The sequence below is a fragment of the Lacerta agilis genome, chromosome 14, assembly GCF_009819535.1.
Source record: "Lacerta agilis isolate rLacAgi1 chromosome 14, rLacAgi1.pri, whole genome shotgun sequence".
NCBI classification, from domain to species: Eukaryota; Metazoa; Chordata; class Lepidosauria; order Squamata; family Lacertidae; genus Lacerta; species Lacerta agilis.
The window spans coordinates 23,009,277-23,030,371 of NC_046325.1; the positions used below are offsets into that span (position 1 = coordinate 23,009,277).

General features: G+C 44.9%; 2 protein-coding genes across 2 annotated transcripts; both read left to right on the top strand.

Annotated features, from left to right (window-relative positions):
- Positions 1-2,263: 2,263 nt before the first annotated feature.
- On the top strand, positions 2,264-3,211 carry LOC117057768 (olfactory receptor 5V1-like). Its single transcript, XM_033168608.1, has one exon. The coding sequence runs from the start codon at positions 2,264-2,266 to the stop codon at positions 3,209-3,211; it is 948 nt and encodes a 315-aa protein (XP_033024499.1).
- Positions 3,212-6,874: 3,663 nt separating this feature from the next.
- On the top strand, positions 6,875-7,807 carry LOC117057769 (olfactory receptor 5V1-like). Its single transcript, XM_033168609.1, has one exon. It carries the CDS (start codon positions 6,875-6,877, stop codon positions 7,805-7,807), a length of 933 nt encoding a protein of 310 aa, XP_033024500.1.
- The last annotated feature ends 13,288 nt before the right edge of the window (positions 7,808-21,095 follow it).

Sequence of the window (21,095 nt, forward strand, 5' to 3'; positions counted from 1 at the left end):
TCATGTGACTCATTATAGTTGGTCTGGTGGGGTTAGTTTCCTGGCTTTCTCTCTTTCATACTCTCCTATGATTCCCCCCCCCCAACACACACATATGCCTCTGCAGTGGGAAGGCCCAGCTGACATGCCTACAAATATATAAAAGCACCATGCAGCATTTATTTAACTGAAATGAAATAAAACGCTTCTCACTCTTGGGATTCCTGCAAGGAACTGCACACAGAAAAAGTATTTGGTAAGAACTCTTTCTCTATAACCAACACAGGATGCCATTACTAAGACTGCGGGCCTTCTTGTGATTAATCCCTTCTTGGGTTTTCTTCCCTGGCCTGTTTTCATTTCCTGGAAGGATGTCTTACAGCAGGGGCAAGCAACCTAAGGCCCATGGGCCAGATGCGGTCCAATTGCCTTCTCAATCCGGCCCATGGACAGTTCGGGAATCAGCATGGTTGTTTTTTTTTTACATGAGTAGAATGTGTGCTTTTATTTAAAATGCATCTCTGGGTTATTTGTGGGGCATAGGAATTCATTCATTCCCCCCCCCCCAAAAAAAAATAGTCCGGCCCACCACATGGTCTGAGAGATGGTGGACCAGCCCATGGCTGAAAAAGGTTGCTGACCCCTGTTTTACAGGCCTGAACCAATGAGGAAGGGGCTTCCAAATGAATCCTAATTTACCTCACTATGAGTTCGGGGGGGAGCAAACTATAAGGAAAATGTGCTATCCACTAAACTGGGTGATGTGAAGAACAGAACTGACAAAAGTTTTCATTTGAGTGTTATCTCTGCTGCAGGATTAAGAGTATATTTTATTAATAAACTCATACCGCTTAAATTAACAGTGTTCACTCTTTCATTGCTGTCCCGGAAAACATTTCCCACAATCAAGGTAGCAATCTCAACTAGAACTGGGAAATGCTCAACTCAATGGGAGTTAATCTCCATATAGACATGTATAAGTTTATGGTATAAATCAACTCCTTTGCACTTCCAGACACAGCTGAGACCACCTGGCCATATAACATTGTAAAAGATATGTGTGAGGAATGAGAACACAGTTTATTACACTCACCTCAAATATGAATGGTGAGACATTTTAGTGAAGAGTTCTTACGGAACTTTGGATTTCTTTTGAATTTGGTCATTGGACATTTATTGGAATTTTGTCATATTTGAGTTAAGCATAAGTAAATGTAAGGCTGAACCACCCCAGCAGACAGCCAAATCCCCTGCTCCCATATCAGCTCTCAAGAATGACAGACAGTACTCTAATACTGTATGTTGTTAGCTTTTTAGACTCCACAAGCTTCCAGATTCTGTCTGACACTAACTGCTATCTCCTTACTTTTTCGCACAAATATCTACCTTGATTATATCAATTATATATGTTTTGCCATTTTGAATGTGTTGTAAGCTGGCCAGAGTGTCTGGGAAAACCCACCCATATGGGTTGTTGTTGTTGTTCAGTCGTTCAGTCGTGTCCGACACTTCGTGACCCCATGGACCAGAGCACGCCAGGCATCCCTATCCTCCACTGCCTCCCGCAGTTTGGCCAAACTCATGCCAGTCGCTTCAAGACCACTGTCCAACTATCTCATCCTCTGTCATCCCCTTCTCCTTGTGCCCTCCATCTTTCCCAACATCAGGGTCTTTTCCAGGGAGTCTTCTCTTCTCATGAGGTGGCCAAAGTACTGGAGCCTCAACTTCAGGATCTGCCCTTCCAGTGAGCACTCAGGGCTGATTTCTTTAAGGATGGATAAGTTTGATCTTTTTGCAGTCCATGGGACTCTCAAGAGTCTCCTCCAGTACCATAATTCAAAAGCATCAATTCTTCAGATGGGTAGGGTATATATTTTATTTATTTATTTATTTATTATTATGCTTAGCTTGGTTATGTGTAAATATCTGTCTGTTCTCTGGTCCTATGGCAATTGGCAAGCAATTTAGTTCCTATGGCAACATGTGATCTCTAATTAATAAAAGAGATCATTCACAGGCCAAGTCGTAAGGCAACCTCTTGTCTAAAATTGAGATCAAGAGATGGAAAGGATCCTGGAGACCATCTAGCCCAATGCTGTCCCACAAACTTACGTTAGCACATATGCAGATAGCGAAAAATGAAACAAAAAGTTGAAACTATTTTGCAATGCCAAAATTTTAATGCTTTGCTAATTCAATTTCCTGTTTTATCACTAATAATATATTTTGCTTTTTTCACTAATAATGTAACAGCAGATAACAATCTATCTATGAAGCTCATCAAATGGATCAAGTCTGTAATGAATCCGCTCCATCTGAATTCATCTTCCTGGCATTTTCAAAGCTTAATGAATGCCGTTTTCTCCTCACTGGATTTCTGCTCATCACTTATCTCTTTACACTGATGGGGAATGTTCTGATCATCATTCTTGTCTGCTTACAACCAAATCTTCAAACTCCCATGTACTTCTTTCTAAGCAATCTATCCCTCCTAGACATCTGCCAGACTACAACCACCATTCCAGAGATAATAGTGCATCTGATCTCAGGGACAAATGCCATCTCATATGAAAGATGCATGATGCAACTCTTTTTCTTCATCTTATTCATTGGTACTGAGCCACTCCTGTTGGCTGCCATGGCTTATGATCGTTACGTTGCCATCTGCAATCCTCTCCGCTATAATGTGGTCATGAATTACAAACTCTGTGCCCAACTGGTGTCAGCTTCTTGGTTCACAAGTTCACTCAATGCCACCATCCACACCCTTTTCACATTGCGCCTGCCCCTTTGTGGTATCAATAAGATCAACTACTTCTTCTGTGACATCCCTCCCCTCCTAGCTATTTCCTGTGGAGATATTTCTGGCAATATTATTGCCATGCTGGCTGCTAGCCCTGTAATGGGCATTGGACCAGGTATGTGTGTCCTCCTTTCCTATATTCACATCATCTTGAGGGTTCTGAAAATGCATTCTTCCTCTGGGATGAGGAAAGCCTTTTCAACTTGTGCTTCTCATCTCACAGTTGTCCTGCTCTTCTATGGCAGCTCTATGTTTCAGTATGTCAGACCCTTCTCCAGCTACTCACTTAGCAAAGATAGCAAGATTGCCCTTTTGAACAACATACTCTCCCCTTTGTTGAACCCACTGATCTATACCCTCAGAAACAATGATGTGAAGGAAGCACTGCAAAAGAGAATGATGAAGAAAATCCTTTCCTTAAAGAGGTAGCATACACAGATAGCATGAAATCCTTAGCTTTACTTTTTAAGTGTGCAAGGGAATGGAAGTTGGGGTTTGGATCACTTTACCTATGGCCCTGAATGTCAGGGGTATGTTCCAAACAGTGTTGTAAAAAAATAATGTTACATCGTTTCTGAGGGGGGCACACTCCCAAAGGTTATATATTTCTATTTCATGTTCAATTCACTTGAGAATGTTTTTAGAATGTCAATTGGAGTAGGGTTCTGAAATTACTTGATTGTTGCTAAGATGCCCAGGGTCTTCTTTCCTGTAAATGCTTCTGCCTCATTTTTCAACCTCCCTTAATGCCTATGATTCCTGATCCAAAAAAAGTCCCTTGGGAGGAGTTCACCTCATGATGTGTACTCCTGAGCTTGGATGGAAATGCAGGCACTCAGGAAGGATGAAGACGAGGCTTTTTCAGGTGGAACTCACCGGAACTCAGTTCCAGCAGGTCTCAGGTGGACACCTTTGCCAGTATAAGAGAAAAAGGAAGGTGTTCATTGTGACCTTCTGCAACTTTTTCCCCTATAAAAATAGCACTGGATGAAGGGTACGGACCACTGGTAAGATGATCTATAGAACAAAATAAAAGGACACTTCTCTTTGCTAATTTTCACTCACAGTTTTCTCTATATTTGATGGAGGTTTTTTTAAAGGGGTTATTTATTGTTTGCACCAAACTAATTTATGAAGGTAACAATGGAAAATTTATGTTTTCTCTGGCTTATGATACTGTTAATATGAGCTTTATCACTGTAGTCTATTTGGACTCATTTTTAGGGACTTCTATTATCAGGGACTTCACATTATCTTATAAATACTTCCCTTTAGAAGATCTAAAGTGTCTACTTTAGACAGGTGCCCTCTCTGTTGTCTTTATTTTTCAACAAGCTGTTTAAGTTGAGATCTGTATTGCATTTTTAAAATCACTTGCTACAATTGTAACTGATAAAACCAATAAAAATATATACTGCCTCTCACCGTGAAACTCACAAATCGAAAGTGGTTCCCCAGTGCCTGCCTCAGTGTTGTGCTGCCTTTTATTTCATTCAATCTTTTCATATGCCTTGGATTTTAAAACTATGAGCTTTCCCCTGGGGAAACTCGATCTTGGCCTCCTTCTTCTCTAGCCTCCACTTCTGCCTCTGGATTGTTCCCTGCTACAGCCTCTTCCTGTTCACTAAATCTTGTTACTTTTTCATATTCCAGTACCTCCTCTTCTCAGTCTTCTCCCTCTTCCCCCTCTGAACACACATCGTTACCCCACTGCCACTCCCTAGGTTCTGAGCCTTCTTTCTTTTGTGGTTCTCCAGCTGGTTCCTCCCACCATTCCTCTACGTCCAACTTGCAGTCCAGGACCTCAGCAAGGTAAGTAGAGCAGTTAATGTGCATAATCACCCACCACTGTCCAACAGTCATTGTGGAGACTATGCAAATAATTCTTCCCAGAAGAGGGCATTCTTCACATTCCCAGTCAGTAACACATAGTCTCCAACAGAATTTGGGAATACACATACATTGACTGGATTTTGTACATTCTCTGGCCATTGTGCACAATGCCCCAACAGATCTTACAAAACTTACTTTCTCCTTAACATATTAATTTTTCAGAGTTTCTAAGTGTCCTCACAGTATTTTTATCAACTTTGTTTTCAGTGAAAAATGACCAAATAATGTGACTCATTAAATTTATACGAGTGGGACTAGTTTCCTTGGGATTTTCCACACTCCCTTTGGTTCTCCACCTCCAGGCAACCACACACATGCCACCACACAGGGGAGGCCCAACTAGCATGCTCACAAATATATAGAAAAGCACCACAAAGAATATAGGATAATTTGCACTCTTTGGCTTTCTGCAATGAACTGCAACACAGAGAAAGTATTCAGAAAGAACACCTCCTTCCCATTTGGGTGGCCAAGGTTTAAATTACGTTTAAAGGATTCTAATTGATAAGCCTTGCAGGTATCTCAGTCTTTTGTAAATTCCACTGTATGCAAATCTGATATTTAATGTTAAGCTGATACTGAATGTGTTTCAGACTGTCTTTTCGAAGGATAAATTGAATGTAAGAAGAGTCATGTCAAATCAGACTATAGCACCATTGTAGTTCAGGATCCATTTCTCACAGTGACAAACCAGATACCTAAGGGCAGCCCCCAAGAAGAAGATTTTAAATGTTTGATGTTTTATTGTGTTTTTGATATTTTGGTGGGAGCTGCTCAGAATGGCTGGGGCAACCCAGTCAGATGGGTGGCATCTTGTGTTGTTGTTGTTGTTGTTGCTGCTGCTGCTATTATTATTATTACTGTCATCATCATCATCATCATCACCATCATCTAAAAGTTGGTTCTCTGTAGTCCAGTTGTGAAAAGGGTAAAACCTTCCCACCACTCCTATGGTCCTGATCTGGATTGGGGCCCTGCAAATTGCTTTTCCTGAAAAAGAAATAAAGTAGTTGGTGCTTTGCTTCAGGAAACAAGATTCAAGGTGTTGTGTTGCAACTTTCCTCACTACGTGTCCAGATGAAAAAGGGTATGGTGAGGAGATGATATCTGTTCTGTTGGGTGGCACAGTGACCTGAACTGACATGTTGGCATTTGCATTTTTCTGCTGTTGTGGAACTTAGATTGTAGTTCATTAATAGCCTTAGTCATCTTCAGCTAAGAGAACTCAGCCATACATCGACATGTTTCTCCATTGATACTCCAATTGTAAATGCACTTTATTGTGACATAATTGGACATAATTTAACTTATTTCCAAATAGATGTTCATTCTATAAAAAGTAAACAACTTATTGTATAAAAAATTGTATTTAGTAGAGTAAGATGTGCATAACATGCATCTACCATATATAACATTCACAAATACATTATATTAGGGGAAATGGGTTTTAAAAACTGTATATTATGAGAAATATGCAGTAAAATGCTGCTGAATTTTCAAGAGGGTTTTTCTTTTAATAAAATGCAAGTTAGATGTGAGAGTGTGGAAAAGTATGGTGGGAGGTGGAACTGAAATTGAAAGACTCACACATCCTTGGGTGAACACACAGGCTACACATGTAGAGACTGGGATTCTGTTGGACTCAGGTCACATATTTTTTTCTTCTGAAAGAGATCTAGCCAGATTCTATAATATTCAGCTGAGGTGGTTTTAATATGTATACATCTCTTAAGAGTCTGTTCCATGCAGCAATTGACAAGTTATCTAGTTCCCATGCCAACTTAACAGTTTTAATTTACTTAAAAGGAGATCTCCCTAGGCCACTTCAGAGATAATAAAGTAAATTCTTTGATCAGGAGAAGGAAAGGAATCTGTAGGTGACCCAGTAAAAAGCTCCTCTGCCCTGTCAAAGCTTAAATTAGTATATACTGAAAAATGTAAGAGTTAGTCAAAGATCCTTAGTAAACCTAAGAATTTGTGATCAAGTGTTGGGAAAGAATTTGCAGGAAATCGACCTAAGCTCCTCACAGGTTCCAACACTGATATATAGATAGCTAAAAATGAAACAAGTTGAAGCTACATAGCAAGAGTGAAAGTCTAACACTTCTTCTTTGTTCATTAAATTTTCTGCACCACAACACCAAATAACATATATGTGCTTCTGTCCACAGATAAAAATCAATCTATTAATGTAATAAAATGGATGTCAGTAATGAAACCACTCCTTTCGAATTCATCCTTCTTGCATTTTCAAACAGTAATGAATGGAATTTCCTCCTCTCTGGATTTCTGGTCATCACTTATCTCTGTACACTCATGGGAAATATTCTCATCATCACATTTGTCTCTGTAGAACCAAGCCTTCAAACTCCCATGTACTTCTTTCTGAGCAACCTATCCTTCCTAGATATCTGCCAGACTACAACCACTATTCCACAGATAATACTACATCTGATCTCAGGGACAAATGCCATCTCACATGAAAGATGCATGATGCAACTCTTTTTCCTTGTTTTATTCATTGGTGCTGAGGCACTCCTGTTGGCTGCCATGGCTTATGATCGTTACGTTGCCATCTGCAATCCTCTCCGCTATAATGTGGTCATGAATTACAAACTCTGTGCCCAACTGGTGTCAGCTTCTTGGTTCACAAGTTCACTCAATGCCACCATCCACACCCTTTTCACATTGCGCCTGCCCCTTTGTGGTATCAATAAGATCAACTACTTCTTCTGTGACATCTCTCCTCTCCTAGCTATCTCCTGCGGAGATATTTCTGGCAATATTATTGCCATGCTGGCTGCTAGCCCTGTAATGGGCATTGGACCAGGTATGTGTGTCCTCCTTTCCTATATTCACATCATCTTGAGGGTTCTGAAAATGCATTCTTCCTCTGGGATGAGGAAAGCCTTTTCAACTTGTACTTCTCATCTCACAGTTGTCCTGCTCTTCTATGTCAGCTCTATTTTTCAATATATCAGGCCCTTCTCCAGCTACTCACTCAGCAAGGATAGCAAGATTGCCCTTTTTAACAACATACTCTCCCCTTTGTTGAACCCACTGATCTATACCCTCAGAAACAAAGATATGAAGGGGGCACTGCAAAAGAGAATGATGAAGAAAATACCATGAAATTATTGTCTTTACTTTTCAATTGTGCCAGGGAGTAGAACTTGGGGTTTGGAGCAGCTTTAACTAGGGTCCAGAATTTCATGTTATTATGATGGTACAGAAAGGTATCAGGGTTGTATACGAAACACTGCTGTAAAAATAAATAAAAAATAAAAAAAATCTATCATCTAAGTTTTTGGCTGGACACCACCTAAGGTTACATATTTCTGTTTCATATTCGGTGCACTTGAAGATTTGTTTAGAATGTCAGTTGATGCAGGGTTCTGGGGTTATTTGATTGTTGCTAAGATGCCCAATATTTTCTTTTCAGTCAATGCTCCTTTAGCATTTTTCAGCCTCCCTTTCTCCCTTTGATTCCTGATTGGAAAAAGAATCTTGCAAGTTTACCTCATGATGTGTACTCCTGAGCTTTGATGGAAATGCAGGCACTTAGGAAGGATGAAGGATCGAGACTACCACAGCTAATCGGAGTTGTCATAGAAGCGGGGCAGTTGGAATGGCACTTTGTTAAAGTTGGAAACGCCCGGGAGTTGCCTAGCATTGAATTTTGTCATGGTGCATGACAAAATTCCTAGTTGAGAGATTCCAACAATGTTTATGGTGTGGCATAGCTCTTCATTTTCACAAGCCCTATTGTATGGGTGAGAGGGTGAGGTCCTCTTTATTATGCTGACCATTCCCAGTGCCTTTTTACTCAGGATTTCAATAAGGTTCTAATGAAAGTCTAACATAAGTAAGCCTTATTTCACCAAGAGAATGGTAGGTCATAGGGACGACTGGTCCTGTCAATCAGTGACCCAAATAGCTCTGTAAGACTCTTAACCTGGGAATCTCGCAGGGCAAAATGGCCCCAAACTCTTCAAAGTTTCTAAGTGTCCTCACAGTACCTTTATCAACTGTGTTTTCAGTGAAAAATGTCCAAATAATGTGAATCATTAAACTTATACCAGTGGGATTAGTTTAATGTTTTGTTTTTTCTACACTCCCTTTGGTTCTCCACCACCAGACACCTATATACATGCTGCCACAGTGGGGAGGCCCAACTAGCATGCTCATAAATATATAAAAGCACACACTGAAAGATAATAGGACAGTTTGCAATCTTTGACTTACTGCCATGAACTGCAACACAGAGAAAATATACAGTAAGAACTCCCCCTCCCGTTTTGGGTATCCAAGATTTAAAGACAGTTTAAAGGATTCTAATTGGTAAGCCTTGCAGGTATCTCAGTCTTATGTAAATGCCATTTAATGAAAATTTGATATTTAGTGCCATGCTGATACTAAACGTATTTCAGACCATCTTTTCTAAGGATAAATTGAATGTAAAAAGAGCCATGTCAAATCAGACTACAGCACCACTGTAGTGCAGTATCTGGCTCTCACAGTGACCAGCCAGATACCTAATGGCAGCCCCCAAGCAGAAGCTGAGTACAGCATTCTCCCAATTTATGATCCCCATCAACTGGCTTTCAAAGGCACAGATGGCTTCTCAGAGCAGAGGCAGAAAGATAGTCATTGTAGCTAGTAGACTTTAACTTTCATTGTAGATTTAACCTTCATTAATTGTTCAGTTGTACCAAACTAACATGGAAATATCTCCCCACTCGGATTTACTGTTCATAAAAAAATGAGAGGTGTTGCATTTTCACTCTTTATTTCTCTGTGCTGTCACTGTAGTCATTGGGGGAGCACAATTAATCTCATTTGTTTGCAGCAAGGCATTTAGTTTTGGAGCACCTGCTTTTTGGGATTCCATGGCAATCAATAACAAGCAATGGTCAGAGACAGTTTAAAATATTCATGTTGCTTCATCATTCCCTGAAGTGTGATTCTCTCTCTCTCTCTCTCTCTTTCTGGTGAATTATATAATAACTCCTCCCCTTCTCTGTGTTTTGCACTGCTGATATTCTATGTTAAGTGGTCTATAAAGCAGTTAATTCTGATATTATCTCAATTCTTGCTGGGGAGTTTAAAGAAGAAAGGGAAAAAAAGTCTGACATGATCAGAACTAAGCTTGAACCAACAAGCCATTTCAGTAGTGTTGCCTGTCCTAGGGAACACCCTCTCATCAGATGTCAAGAAAATAAACAAATATGTAACTTTTAGAAGACATCTGAAGACAGCCCTGTATAGGGATTTTTTTCAATGTTTTATGGTTTATTGTGTTTTTAATATTTTGTTGGGAGCTGCCCAGAGTGGCTGGAGCAACCCAGTCAGATGGGTGACATCATCATCATTATCCACGAAAGTGATATCTTTTACAGGATTTAATGTTGTTCCCAATTTGATAATACTCAGAGAGGCGCTTTAAGTTATATATGGCTGATGTAAATCCATTGGAGGAAGCATAAGTTTTAAATGCTTCTCCCTTTGTTTGTTTAATTACCCGCCCAACTAATAAAAGTATTTTTTCTCTGTCTATAGATAAAAATGATTTACGACGCTAATAAAATGGATGTCAGTAATGAAACTGCTCCATCTGAATTCATCCTTCTGACGTTTTCAAACTGTTATGAATGGTGTTTCCTCCTTTCAGGATTTCTCCTCATCACTTATCTCTTCACACTGTTGGGGAATATTCTCATCATCACACTTGTCTCCATGGAACCGAGCCTTCAAACTCCCATGTACTTCTTCCTCTGTAACCTATCCCTCCTGGACATCTGCCAGACTACAACCACCATTCCTCAGATAATTGTGCACCTGATTTCAGGAAGAAATGCCATCTCATATGAAAGATGCAAGGTGCAACTCTTTTTCTTCATCTTATTCATTGGTACTGAGACCCTTCTGTTGGCTGCCATGGCTTATGATCGTTACGTTGCCATCTGCAATCCTCTCCGCTATAATGTGGTCATGAATTACAAACTCTGTTCCCAACTGGTGTCAGCTTCTTGGTTCACAAGTTCACTCAACACCACAATTCACACCCTTATCACATTCCGCCTGCCTCTTTGTGGTATGAACAAGGTCAACTACTTCTACTTAAAGCACCAAAAGAATACAGTGATAAGATTAAAGGATATCTGCAACAACATAAACTAAGACAACTGACTCAAGAAGAAGTAGATCAATTAGAAAAACAGATTACAGAAGAAGAAATTGTAGAGGCAATAAAGCAGGGGAAAAACGAAAAGGCTCCGGGACCCGATGGCATCTCAATAAAATATTATAAAAAATTAAGTCAGCAGTTGGTCTCACCACTGAGGGAGGTCATGAACAATATAATGGAAAAGGGACAACTGCCTCGGTCTTGGGAAGAGGCGTATATTACGCTAATTCCAAAACAGGATTCAGATCTTTTATGTGTGAAAAACTATAGGCCAATATCATTATTAAATAATGATTATAAATTATACACTAACATCTTGGCCCAAAGATTGAAAAAGATTATGGCTTACTACATTCATCAAGACCAGGCAGGTTTCCTTCCAGGGCGACAAGTGAAAAACAATATGCGGACAATGTTAAACATTATTGAGTATTTGGATTTGAGGATTGATAAATCTGCGGCTTTAATTTTCCTGGATGCTGAAAAAGCATTTGACAACCTGTCTTGGACCTTTATGAAAACAAATTTGGAAATATTAGGATTCGGCACTAAATTTAGGAGGGGTATAGCGGCAATATATAATGAACAAAAAGCCAAATTAATTGTAAATAATGAATTGACGGAAAATTTTAATATTACCAAAGGTACAAGACAAGGTTGTCCACTCTCTCCACTTTTATTTATACTAACTTTAGAGGTGTTACTACATGAGATTAGAACATCAGGAAATATCAAAGGCATAAGACATGGAAGTAAAGAGTACAAAGTTAAAGCCTTTGCTGATGATATTGTAATCACTATAGAAGAACCAGATTTATTTATTGGAGAGACTTTGAAGGTCATTTCAGAATTCGGTGCATTGGCAGGTTTAAAAATCAATAAAAATAAAACAAAAATGATGGTTAAGAACTTGAGTGAGCAACAATATGAACAAATCCAAAAAGAAACAGAAATTGGGATTGTGAAGAAGATAAAGTACTTAGGTATTTGGCTATCAACAAAGAATGTTAACTTGTTTAAAGACAACTATGAGGTACTCTGGAAGGAAATTAAAAATAAGCTGGAAATCTGGGGAAGACTGAATTTGTCCTTCCTGGGAAGGATTGCCGCGATCAAGATGTCAATCCTACCGAAGATACTTTTTCTCTACCAAAATATTCCTATTATAACCAATCAGAAATACTTCAGAGAATGGCAGAAAATCATCTCAGCATTTGTTTGGCAAGGAAAGAAGCCGAGAATTGCTTACAGACTATTAACGGATAAAAAGACAAGGGGTGGTTTCTCGTTACCTGACCTTAAAATCTATTATGAGGCGGCGTGCATTGATTGGCTGGGAGAATGGATTAGATTAAAAAAATTCTGACATACTTGAATTGGAGGGGGTAGAAAATAGATTTGGGTGGCACGCCTACCTATGGTACAACAAGGTAGAGGTACACAAAGGGTTTTTAAATCATATAATTAGGAGACCATTGTACCAGGTGTGGGCCAGATACAAAGACTGGTTCGAGGCGAAGACGCCAGGCTGGGTGTCACCACAAGAAGCCTTCGCAATTAAAAAATTAAATATAGAAAGGAACTGGATAACGTATAGAGAATTATTAGAAATGGATGGTGACACACAGGTGATAAAGCCATATGAAAAAATCAAAGGAAGGCTATTAAGTTGGCTAGAATATCATCAGTTAAATAGCGTCTTCGCAAAAGATAAAAAAATGAAAGGCTTTAAAATCAGAAAGGTCATGGTTGGAGAAGGAGGTTGCCCAAAACAATACAAAAACTTTATCCAAGGCTTATGATTACTTGCTCGAATGGAATTTGAAAGACGAGGAGATAAAAACTGTGATGATAAGGTGGGCCATGGACATCGGTCACAACATTGAATTTGTTAAATGGTTAAGACTATGGAATATAAGTATGAAATTTACAGCGTGTACATCATTGAAGGAGAACTTATATAAGATGATGTACCGTTGGCACCTCACTCCAATTAAACTTAAGAAACTCTATAAAAAAGGAAGTAAAAACTGTTGGAAGTGTGAGGTGAATGATGGGGAGTTTTTTCATCTTTGGTGGACATGTGATTTAGTAAAGCAATTTTGGGAAAGTATCTATAATGAACTTAAAAAAATATTTAAGTACACATTTAAAAAATTCCCAGAGGCATTCCTTCTAGGGATGGTCGGACCAGAGATTAAAATTTCAGACCAGAAGTTTTTTCTCTATGCCACAACGGCAGCGAGACTACTGCTGGCCCAGGTCTGGAAACAAAAGACAATACCAACTGTGCAGCAGTGGCAACAGAAAATCACTGAATATATGGAAATAGCTAAAATGACAATAAGAGTCAGACAACAGGGGGAGGAAACGTTTAAAAACGAATGGGGAAAGTTTATGGAATATTTGGAAAAGGTTTGCAAGATATGAAATATGGGTATATAACTCATGGCATATAATAAGAATGAAGATGGCGTTATAAAACAAAAGTTAGGAGGCGAATTATTAAAAGATAGGAACTATATAAGTTTGGAAAGAGGATGGAAAGCTAGAAATAAGAGCTAGAGGAGGGATTAAATATATGGGAAGGTATCCAAAGCGCGAAATATAATTAAGAGATAAAGAAGACATATTATGAAGGAAGGGAAGTTCATGGATTTATGATTTATAGGTTTGGTGTGATATAATTTGTAAATTATTATACATTTGCAAAGTTATTGTAATCATCTTTTTTTTTTTGTTTGTAAGTGGATAAAATCAATAAAAAATATTTAAAAAAAAAAACAACTACTTCTATTGTGACATCCCTCCTCTTGTAGCTATCTCCTGTGGGGACATCTCTAGCAGTATTATTGCCATGCTGGCTACTAGTCCCGTAATGGGCTTTGGACCAGGCATGTGTGTCCTCCTTTCCTATAGTCACATCATCTTGAGGGTTCTGAAATGCATTCTTCAGATGGGATGAGGAAAGCCTTTTCAACTTGTGCTTCTCATCTCACTGTTGTCCTGCTCTTCTATGGCAGCTGTCTTTTTACCTATGTCAGGCCCTTCTCCAGCTACTCACTTAACAAAGATAGAATGATCGCCCTCTTTAATAACATTCTCTCCCCTTTGTTGAACCCACTGATTTACACCCTCAGGAACAAAGATGTGAAGGGGGCATTACAGAAGAGAATGATGAAGAAAATGTTGTCCTGAAATAGGCTGATGTCAATAAATCCTTGGAATTATTTTGTAGTAGTGCTGGGAAGTTGAATGTGGGGGCTTGGAACACTGTAGCTAGTGCTTGAGGTTTCAGTTTTTGTTTTAAACCTGTGGGATGTTCCAATATTCAGTTTAGTAGTATGCCAAAATATTTCCTCCAATTTATTGAACCCTCCCCCCCAAAAAAATATGGTTGCATTTTTTCTGTCTCATATTCAGGGCACCTGAGAATTTGTTCATCATTTCAGCTTGAGGCTTTACCTCATGATGGGTATTCCTGGCAATTCGCAAGGACGAAGGGTGAAGACCAGTGGTAAAATGCTCTGTAGAATGTACATAGAACTCAAAATTCAAACACCCTCTTCAACTGTTTCAAAAATAAAGTAAGCACATCAGAAACCCTGCATATCCCAATATTTGTATTTCACTGAATTTTTCTCTGCCCTTTTAAAAAAAAAGTCAATACATTTTTTTTAATTGATTGAGAATTCTTTCTTTCTTTCTTTCTTTCTTTCTTTCTTTCTTTTGCACAGCACTAATTCATATCATTTCAAAATATTATAATGGAAAATCTGTTTAATTGGAAGATGTTGCCACTCTATCTGTATTAACACCCCCCCCCCCAAAAAAAGGATTGAATCTTTGGAGAAAATACTTGAAATATAAGCCATAAGCAATTCCATTTCTATACCTCCAGTATGTGTCATTTTGATGAAATCAACTGTTTCCAAATATACTACTTGAACATAAATTTAAAATTAGAGAGCTGGATCCAATTTGGTCATGTTGGGGAAAGCTTATAGAAATCTGTTAGGGTAGTCAAGTAGGAAAAGAAATGTAGGCAAGGAATAAGAATTCCATGTTTGAAAGGACTACCTTCCCAGGTTGATGAGCCCCATCTACTACTACTACTACTACTACTACACACACACACACAATATGTTGGTTGCTTTTGTTTTGCTCTGCTTAATCAGTGGTTAATACATTTGTAATGTAATTATTATTACATATCATCTTTTTTTCTTTTCTGGTATCATAACCAATAAATAATGTCTTTCCATCATGACACTTGTTGGCATAGCGTGTTCTCCCATCGAAGAGAGCACGGGTTGCAGAAGGGTTAAAGGAGCAGCTCCAAGTTAATGGGAGGGTGTTTTGGGCTGGCCACAGCTAGGATTGGTTGAGGCAAGTTGCTGGGGAGTTTAGCATGTAGCTATTTGGTTGATTGACAGTTCTTGCCTTAAAACCTAGTTTGTGAAACTTTGGTTTCACTTTTGCGGTGTGCAACGGATCTTGGTCTGCTTGCTGTTGCTGCAGAGGGAGCTCTTCAATACGGTTGTATTGGCCTTTTCATTACCTTGCTTTCCCCATTTCTCTCTGTTTTCCTGTACCTCTTCAAAAAAAAAAAAAAAAAAAAACTTTCCCCCCTTCTTATTGCCCTTATCCTCCTCTCTCAGCCTCACTGCTCCCCCCCCCCCCCCCCCGTATCGGCCGCCTCCCGGCCGTGCGTGGGGGCTGTTTCCCCCCCCTCCGACGGGGAGCTCGCTCATTTAGCCGCCGCCGTTCCTGAGCGCGGCTTTCTAGCGCTCCCTAGTACCCCTGTACCCCGCGAGGCGCCTGGAGGCCGGGGGCGGCCTTTGCGCACCCGGCTTCTCTTTCACCCGTGGGGGTGGGCTCTTGCTTTATTTTGCACGCGCGTGCCGGGAGCTTTCCTCCACCGGCGCGCTCATTGTCCTCTCCGGACGCTTGCCGCTGCCGGTGGCTGGGCGGGCTCGGGAGAGGAGGGTACCCGTCGGAGCTGCGCCCCCGCGGGGTTTCCTGGACTCCCCGGGCGCCGTCTTCATTGCCGGGTGTGGCTGAGCTGCTCCCCGGCCTGTGCCTTTGCCCTCGGCCGCTCCGCCTTCCCGGCCGCTCGTGGGGGGGGAGCGCTTCAACCGGCGCTCTTTCCCCTGGCAACCTGACCCGCCGGAGCCTTAGCGGGCGGCCGCGCACCGGTTCGGACCGCGGCGCGATCACCTTGGCGAGATCGCCGACCCGCGCGGCCACCGGCGGGTGTTTTTTTTTTTCAGCCCTGCTTTTGCCGCGGGGGGGTTGCCCTCCTCCCAGCGGGCTGTTTTCCACCGCCGCTCGTTGGGCCGCGTTGCGGGGGCCGCGGCTCCTTTCCCCGCTGCCCCCTTTAGCGCGCGGGGTCGCGTGCAGCCTCGCAGCGACCTCCCCCCCACCCCGTGGAACCAGGGGATTGCGGGGGCCGCGGCCCCTTCCCGCTGCCCCCTTTAGCGCGCGGGCCGCGCGCAGCCTTGCAGCGACCTCCCCCACCCCGTGGAACCAGGGGTTGATTTTCTCGCGGGTGGGTCAGGGGAGCGGAGGCTCTGCATCTGCCCCTTTCCCTGTCGCTGCTTGGGGGTTAGCCCGCGCTGTGCCCCGGCGGCCGGCGCCGGCCGGGCGCGGCCTTCCTTGCCCTAACATTGCGGCTGCTCCATCAGACGACAGGCCCCCTCCCTCGGCGTAGGCCGGGGGGCCTGGTGACCAGGGGAGGTTGTGGACTCGGCCTGACTCGTCAGGCGGCCATTTTGTGGACGGCAGCCATTTTAGGTGGCCGGATACGGGCGCCCCCTGGTGGCCATTAATTTCGTCAGCCTCTAGCAATCTTTTAAAGTTTAAGGCCAGAAACCTGGTGTAGCAGTGGGGCCTGGCCTATAGGGTCACGGCCCGCGGCCTGTTCCTTAAATTGTCGATTTCTCCGCAGCTAAGATGGCCCCAAAAAGAAGAAGTCAGCTCGCCTGGCAACCTCTACTCCATCGAAGAGGGTGATCAGGGGTCCATCCCAATCGCTGCGATCGCAAGCCCCCCACCCCGACGGCGGAAGGGTCGAGGCCTTCGTCGCTAGCCTGGCGGGTGACCCCGAGGCTTTGGCACGCCTCGCGGCGGGACTGGATGGCCTGCTGCAACGCCCGGCCCCTCGTGGACGGGGCCGGGCGGGATCTTCTCGCCGGGCGGCGGCCTCCCCCGCCACTACTTCAGGGTCCAGTGAGGAGGGCGAGGGCACTTCGTCGCCACAGCCACTGGTTGCCTCCCGCCCGGCGACTCGCGCGGCGGCGCGTGCATCGCCATCGCCTGCCACCAGAAAAGGGAGGAGGGGACGGGGGAGATCCACCACACCCCCGGGCAGGCCGGGCGGTGGGGATCGTTCAGGCACCTCCTTCTGGTATTGTAATCTCACCTGTCGTTTCTCCTCAGTCTGTCGCAGGCACGGCGGCGCAGGACCCATCTTCCGAGTCCTCGGCTGAGGACAGCCTGCCGGTGCCAGCTAAGGTTTCCTCAGGCGGAAAGCGGCGTCGCGGCAGGCGTGCCGGGAAGCGTACTAAACGGCCGCAAAGGGGACTCCTCGTCGTCTTCGACAGGTACGTCTTCGGACAGCTCGGATGCGATTCCGACTCCCAACTGGGGCTTTATTGGGGCTTCGGGGAATCGGTTCCGGGTTTGCCAAAATGGGCCATGGCAGCGCAGGGCCAACTCGCACAGGGCAAGGTATGGCGCCACCCAGGACTGCCTGAACGGGGTGCTGTTACCCGACGTAACGGTGTCCACTAAAAAAGCTAGGGACATAGTGCCGGGATGTCACTTATCCTCCAAAATGCGTGCCAGGATCCTGGATGGCCGCTATGTTGATATTTTCAAATTGGCCCCCCCGGCTGACGAGTCGGCTGGCCAGGCTAAGTCCGACTCAGTGTCTAAGAAACGCTCCAGCTCAGCCAAGGCTGAACGGACCTTTGAGCGCTGGCTGGACTGTTTTCAGGAATATGCGGGCGTAGTGGCAGCTGCTTATCCCCGGAGGGCCCTGCATTTGCTGGTTTATCAGTCCATTGTTCGCTCGGCCTACTCCATGGCGGGCGAGGCAGCGGCAATCACTTATGATGAGAAGTTTAGGCGCAGGGCCCACCGGATACATACTGCTCGTTGGGACCGCAGGGATCTGGACCTGTGGACCACGTATGTGGGCCCGTCCATCGAAAAGTCGCCGGCGGAACAACCTAAGCAAAAGGCGGGGGCATCGAAGGCGACCCGCCGGCTATCCTGTTGGGACTTTAATAAAGGGTCCTGCCAAAGGCAGTCATGCAAGTACTGGCACGGGTGTTCCAAGTGCGGGGGGAATCACCCCGCCTCCAACTGCTTTGGTGGGAAGCGGCCCTTTCGAGGCGGGAGAGGGGGGGGGCCTCACAGGCAGCCAAGCCTGCCCCCTCCCCCGCAGGCGCCGGGGGCAGCAAGTAGCGTCCTCTCCTCCCTGGCCTTCTCCCCAATTAAGATACCGGCGCTCCTGCATTGGCTGGACATTTACCCCAATGCGGTGGCAGCGGCCTATCTGCGGGATGGGTTTGTCCAGGGATTTAGGGTTCCGGTTGCTGCGTTACCCGTGGCACGGAACCCCCCTAACCAAAAGTCGGTGCGTGAAATGCATGAAGTGGCCAGAAAAAAGATTGCAAAGGAATTGGCGCTGAGTCGCATGGGCGGCCCTTTTGAGGCCCCCCGTTTCAGAATTTGCACCTTTCCCCTTTAGGGATTGTGCCCAAGAAAGCCCCTGGGGAGTTTCGCCTCATACATAACTTATCTCATCCCAGAGGCACGTCAGTAAATGACGTAATTCCCCAGGAGCTGTGCTCGGTGAAATACGCTTCGCTGGACTTTGCTATTAAATTAATCAGAAAATTTGGCCCCGGGGCCTTGCTTGCTAAATGCGACATTGAGTCTGCATTTCGGCTGTTACCCATTCACCCGCAGGACTTCTGGCTCCTGGGGTTTCGTTTTGAAGGGGCTTACTATTTCGACAAGGCTATGCCGATGGGATGCTCGGTCGCATGCGCGGCCTTTGAGTGCTTCAGCACTTTTTTGGACTGGGCCCTTCGCTACAAAACAGGGTTATCAGGGGTGACTCATTATCTCGATGACTTTTTGCTGGTGTCATCAGGGGAGTCAGGAGACTGTTTGACACTCATGAGGGCCTTTCAGGCCCTGACAGAGGAATTGGGAGTGCCTCTCGCCGCTGGCAAAACGGAGGGCCCCGCAACTCAGCTTACCTATCTGGGTATCCAATTGGATACAGTGTCCCAAACGTCCCGCTTACCTGAGGAGAAGTTGGCGGCGTTACGAGGGATCATTCTTGACCTCCTTCCCTTGAGGAAGGTGACTCTTCGGCAGCTGCAGTCACTGTTGGGGCACCTTAATTTCGCATGTAGGGTGGTGGCTCCCGGCCGACCGTTCTGCTCCCGCTTGTATAGGTTGACAGCGGGAATGCACAGCCCGCACCATAGGCGCAGACTGCCTAAGGAAGAGAAGGCTGATTTGAAGGTATGGTTGCAATTCCTGGAGGAATTCAACGGAGTGTCACTATGGCAGGACGTGTGGAACCTCCACACCGACTTCCAGGTGCATTCGGATGCGGCAGGGTCCCTGGGCTTCGGCCTTTACTGGAATGGGCGCTGGTGCGCGCAGGCATGGCCTGCAACCTGGCTAGGGGAGGCAGTCACGCGTGACCTAACCTTTTTGGAGTTTTTCCCCATAGCCGTTGCCGTGCATATTTGGGTCGAGGACTTCAGGGACCGGCGTGTCTGCTTCTGGTCGGACAACCAGGCGGTTGTGACCATTCTCGCAAAGCAGTCCTCGCGCTCGCCCAGGGTATCGGCCCTCCTCAGGGCTTTCGTACTTCACTGTCTCAGGTTCAATATTGTATTTTCGGCACGGTTTGTGCCTGGGGTCACTAACGAGATAGCTGACGCCCTGTCCCGTTTCCAGATGGAACGCTTCAGGTCGCTCGCCCCGGACGCACAGCTTCTCCCGGAACCCTTCCCGGCATACCTGTGGACCATTGGCAGCACGTAGTTTGGCAGGGAGTAGCGGCATCTGTTTCCCCTTCCACCCTTCGGTCATACGACAAGGCCTGGAAGGACTTTCTGGCATTTCACCGAGAGTCGGTGGCTGTGGGGGTGGAGTTGCGCCCATCATCTTCCCAGGTGCTGCAGTATCTGGCGCACCTTTTCCAACAGGGGAGAGCGGCTAGGACTTTAAAATTGCAGGCGGCCGCTATTTCCTTCTTCTCTAAGGCCCTTTTTGATTCGGACCCCTGCGCTAAATTTGTGGTCCGCAGAGCGTTAGAAGGCTGGGGTAGGCTTCACACTCCCCAGGTGGCCGCGAGGCGGCCCATTTCATTTGAGCTGCTTACCAGCATGCGTTCCGCTTTGCGTTCTATTTGCTGGTCTAAATATGAGGCCCGGCTTTTTGCTGCAGCCTTCTCCTTGACCTTTTTTGGTGCGTTGCGGATTGGAGAAGTGCTCTTGGAAACATTCGCAACCGGGCTTAACAGGGGCTTGCTCTATCAGGACGCCAGCCTATCTGACGCTGAGGTGACATTGACAATTCGTAGCTCTAAAACTGACCAGTTGGGAAGGGGTACGGTCATGGCATTGCCAGCCACAGGGCAGGGTGGGCCTTGCCCTGTGAAGGACTTGGCCAGATATCTCGCAGTCAGGCCCGCGGGCGAGGGTCCCTTGCTGATCCATGCTGACGGGCAGCCCTTGACACGCCAGCAGTTTTCTAGGGTAATGCGCAAAGCAATCTCTGCCTGCGGTGTTTCGGCAGTCGGATTTGCCCCCCATTCCTTCCGCATTGGGGCCGCGACCACGGCCGCACATTGGGGTTTGTCTGTAGCGCGGATTAAGAACATGGGTCGCTGGAAGTCGGAGGCTTACAGAGGCTACGTAAGGAAGGCGGCGTTAATTCCGGAACTTACATTTTTTCTTTGACCCCTCCAGGTGTAGCGGCCACCCGGATTTGGATTGTGGGGCACAGCATTGTCCATTGGGCCGGAGTTCGCGCAGAGGAATCTGGCCTCGGAGCCGGGCTTGGCTTCCCCCCACATGTGCAGGTTTCTTGGATGGCCAGGCGGGGCATGCGCTGGTGTGAACTGTTACCTTTAATCCAGCACCGTTTGAATGGGGAGGCCCGCCCTGACGCCATTGTGGTGCACTTGGGGGAAAA

Bases quoted from the DNA above. Each gene is read 5' to 3' on its own strand.
- LOC117057768 (XM_033168608.1), top strand. From the start codon at position 2,264: ATGGATCAAGTCTGTAATGAATCCGCTCCATCTGAATTCATCTTCCTG.
- LOC117057769 (XM_033168609.1), top strand. From the start codon at position 6,875: ATGGATGTCAGTAATGAAACCACTCCTTTCGAATTCATCCTTCTTGCA.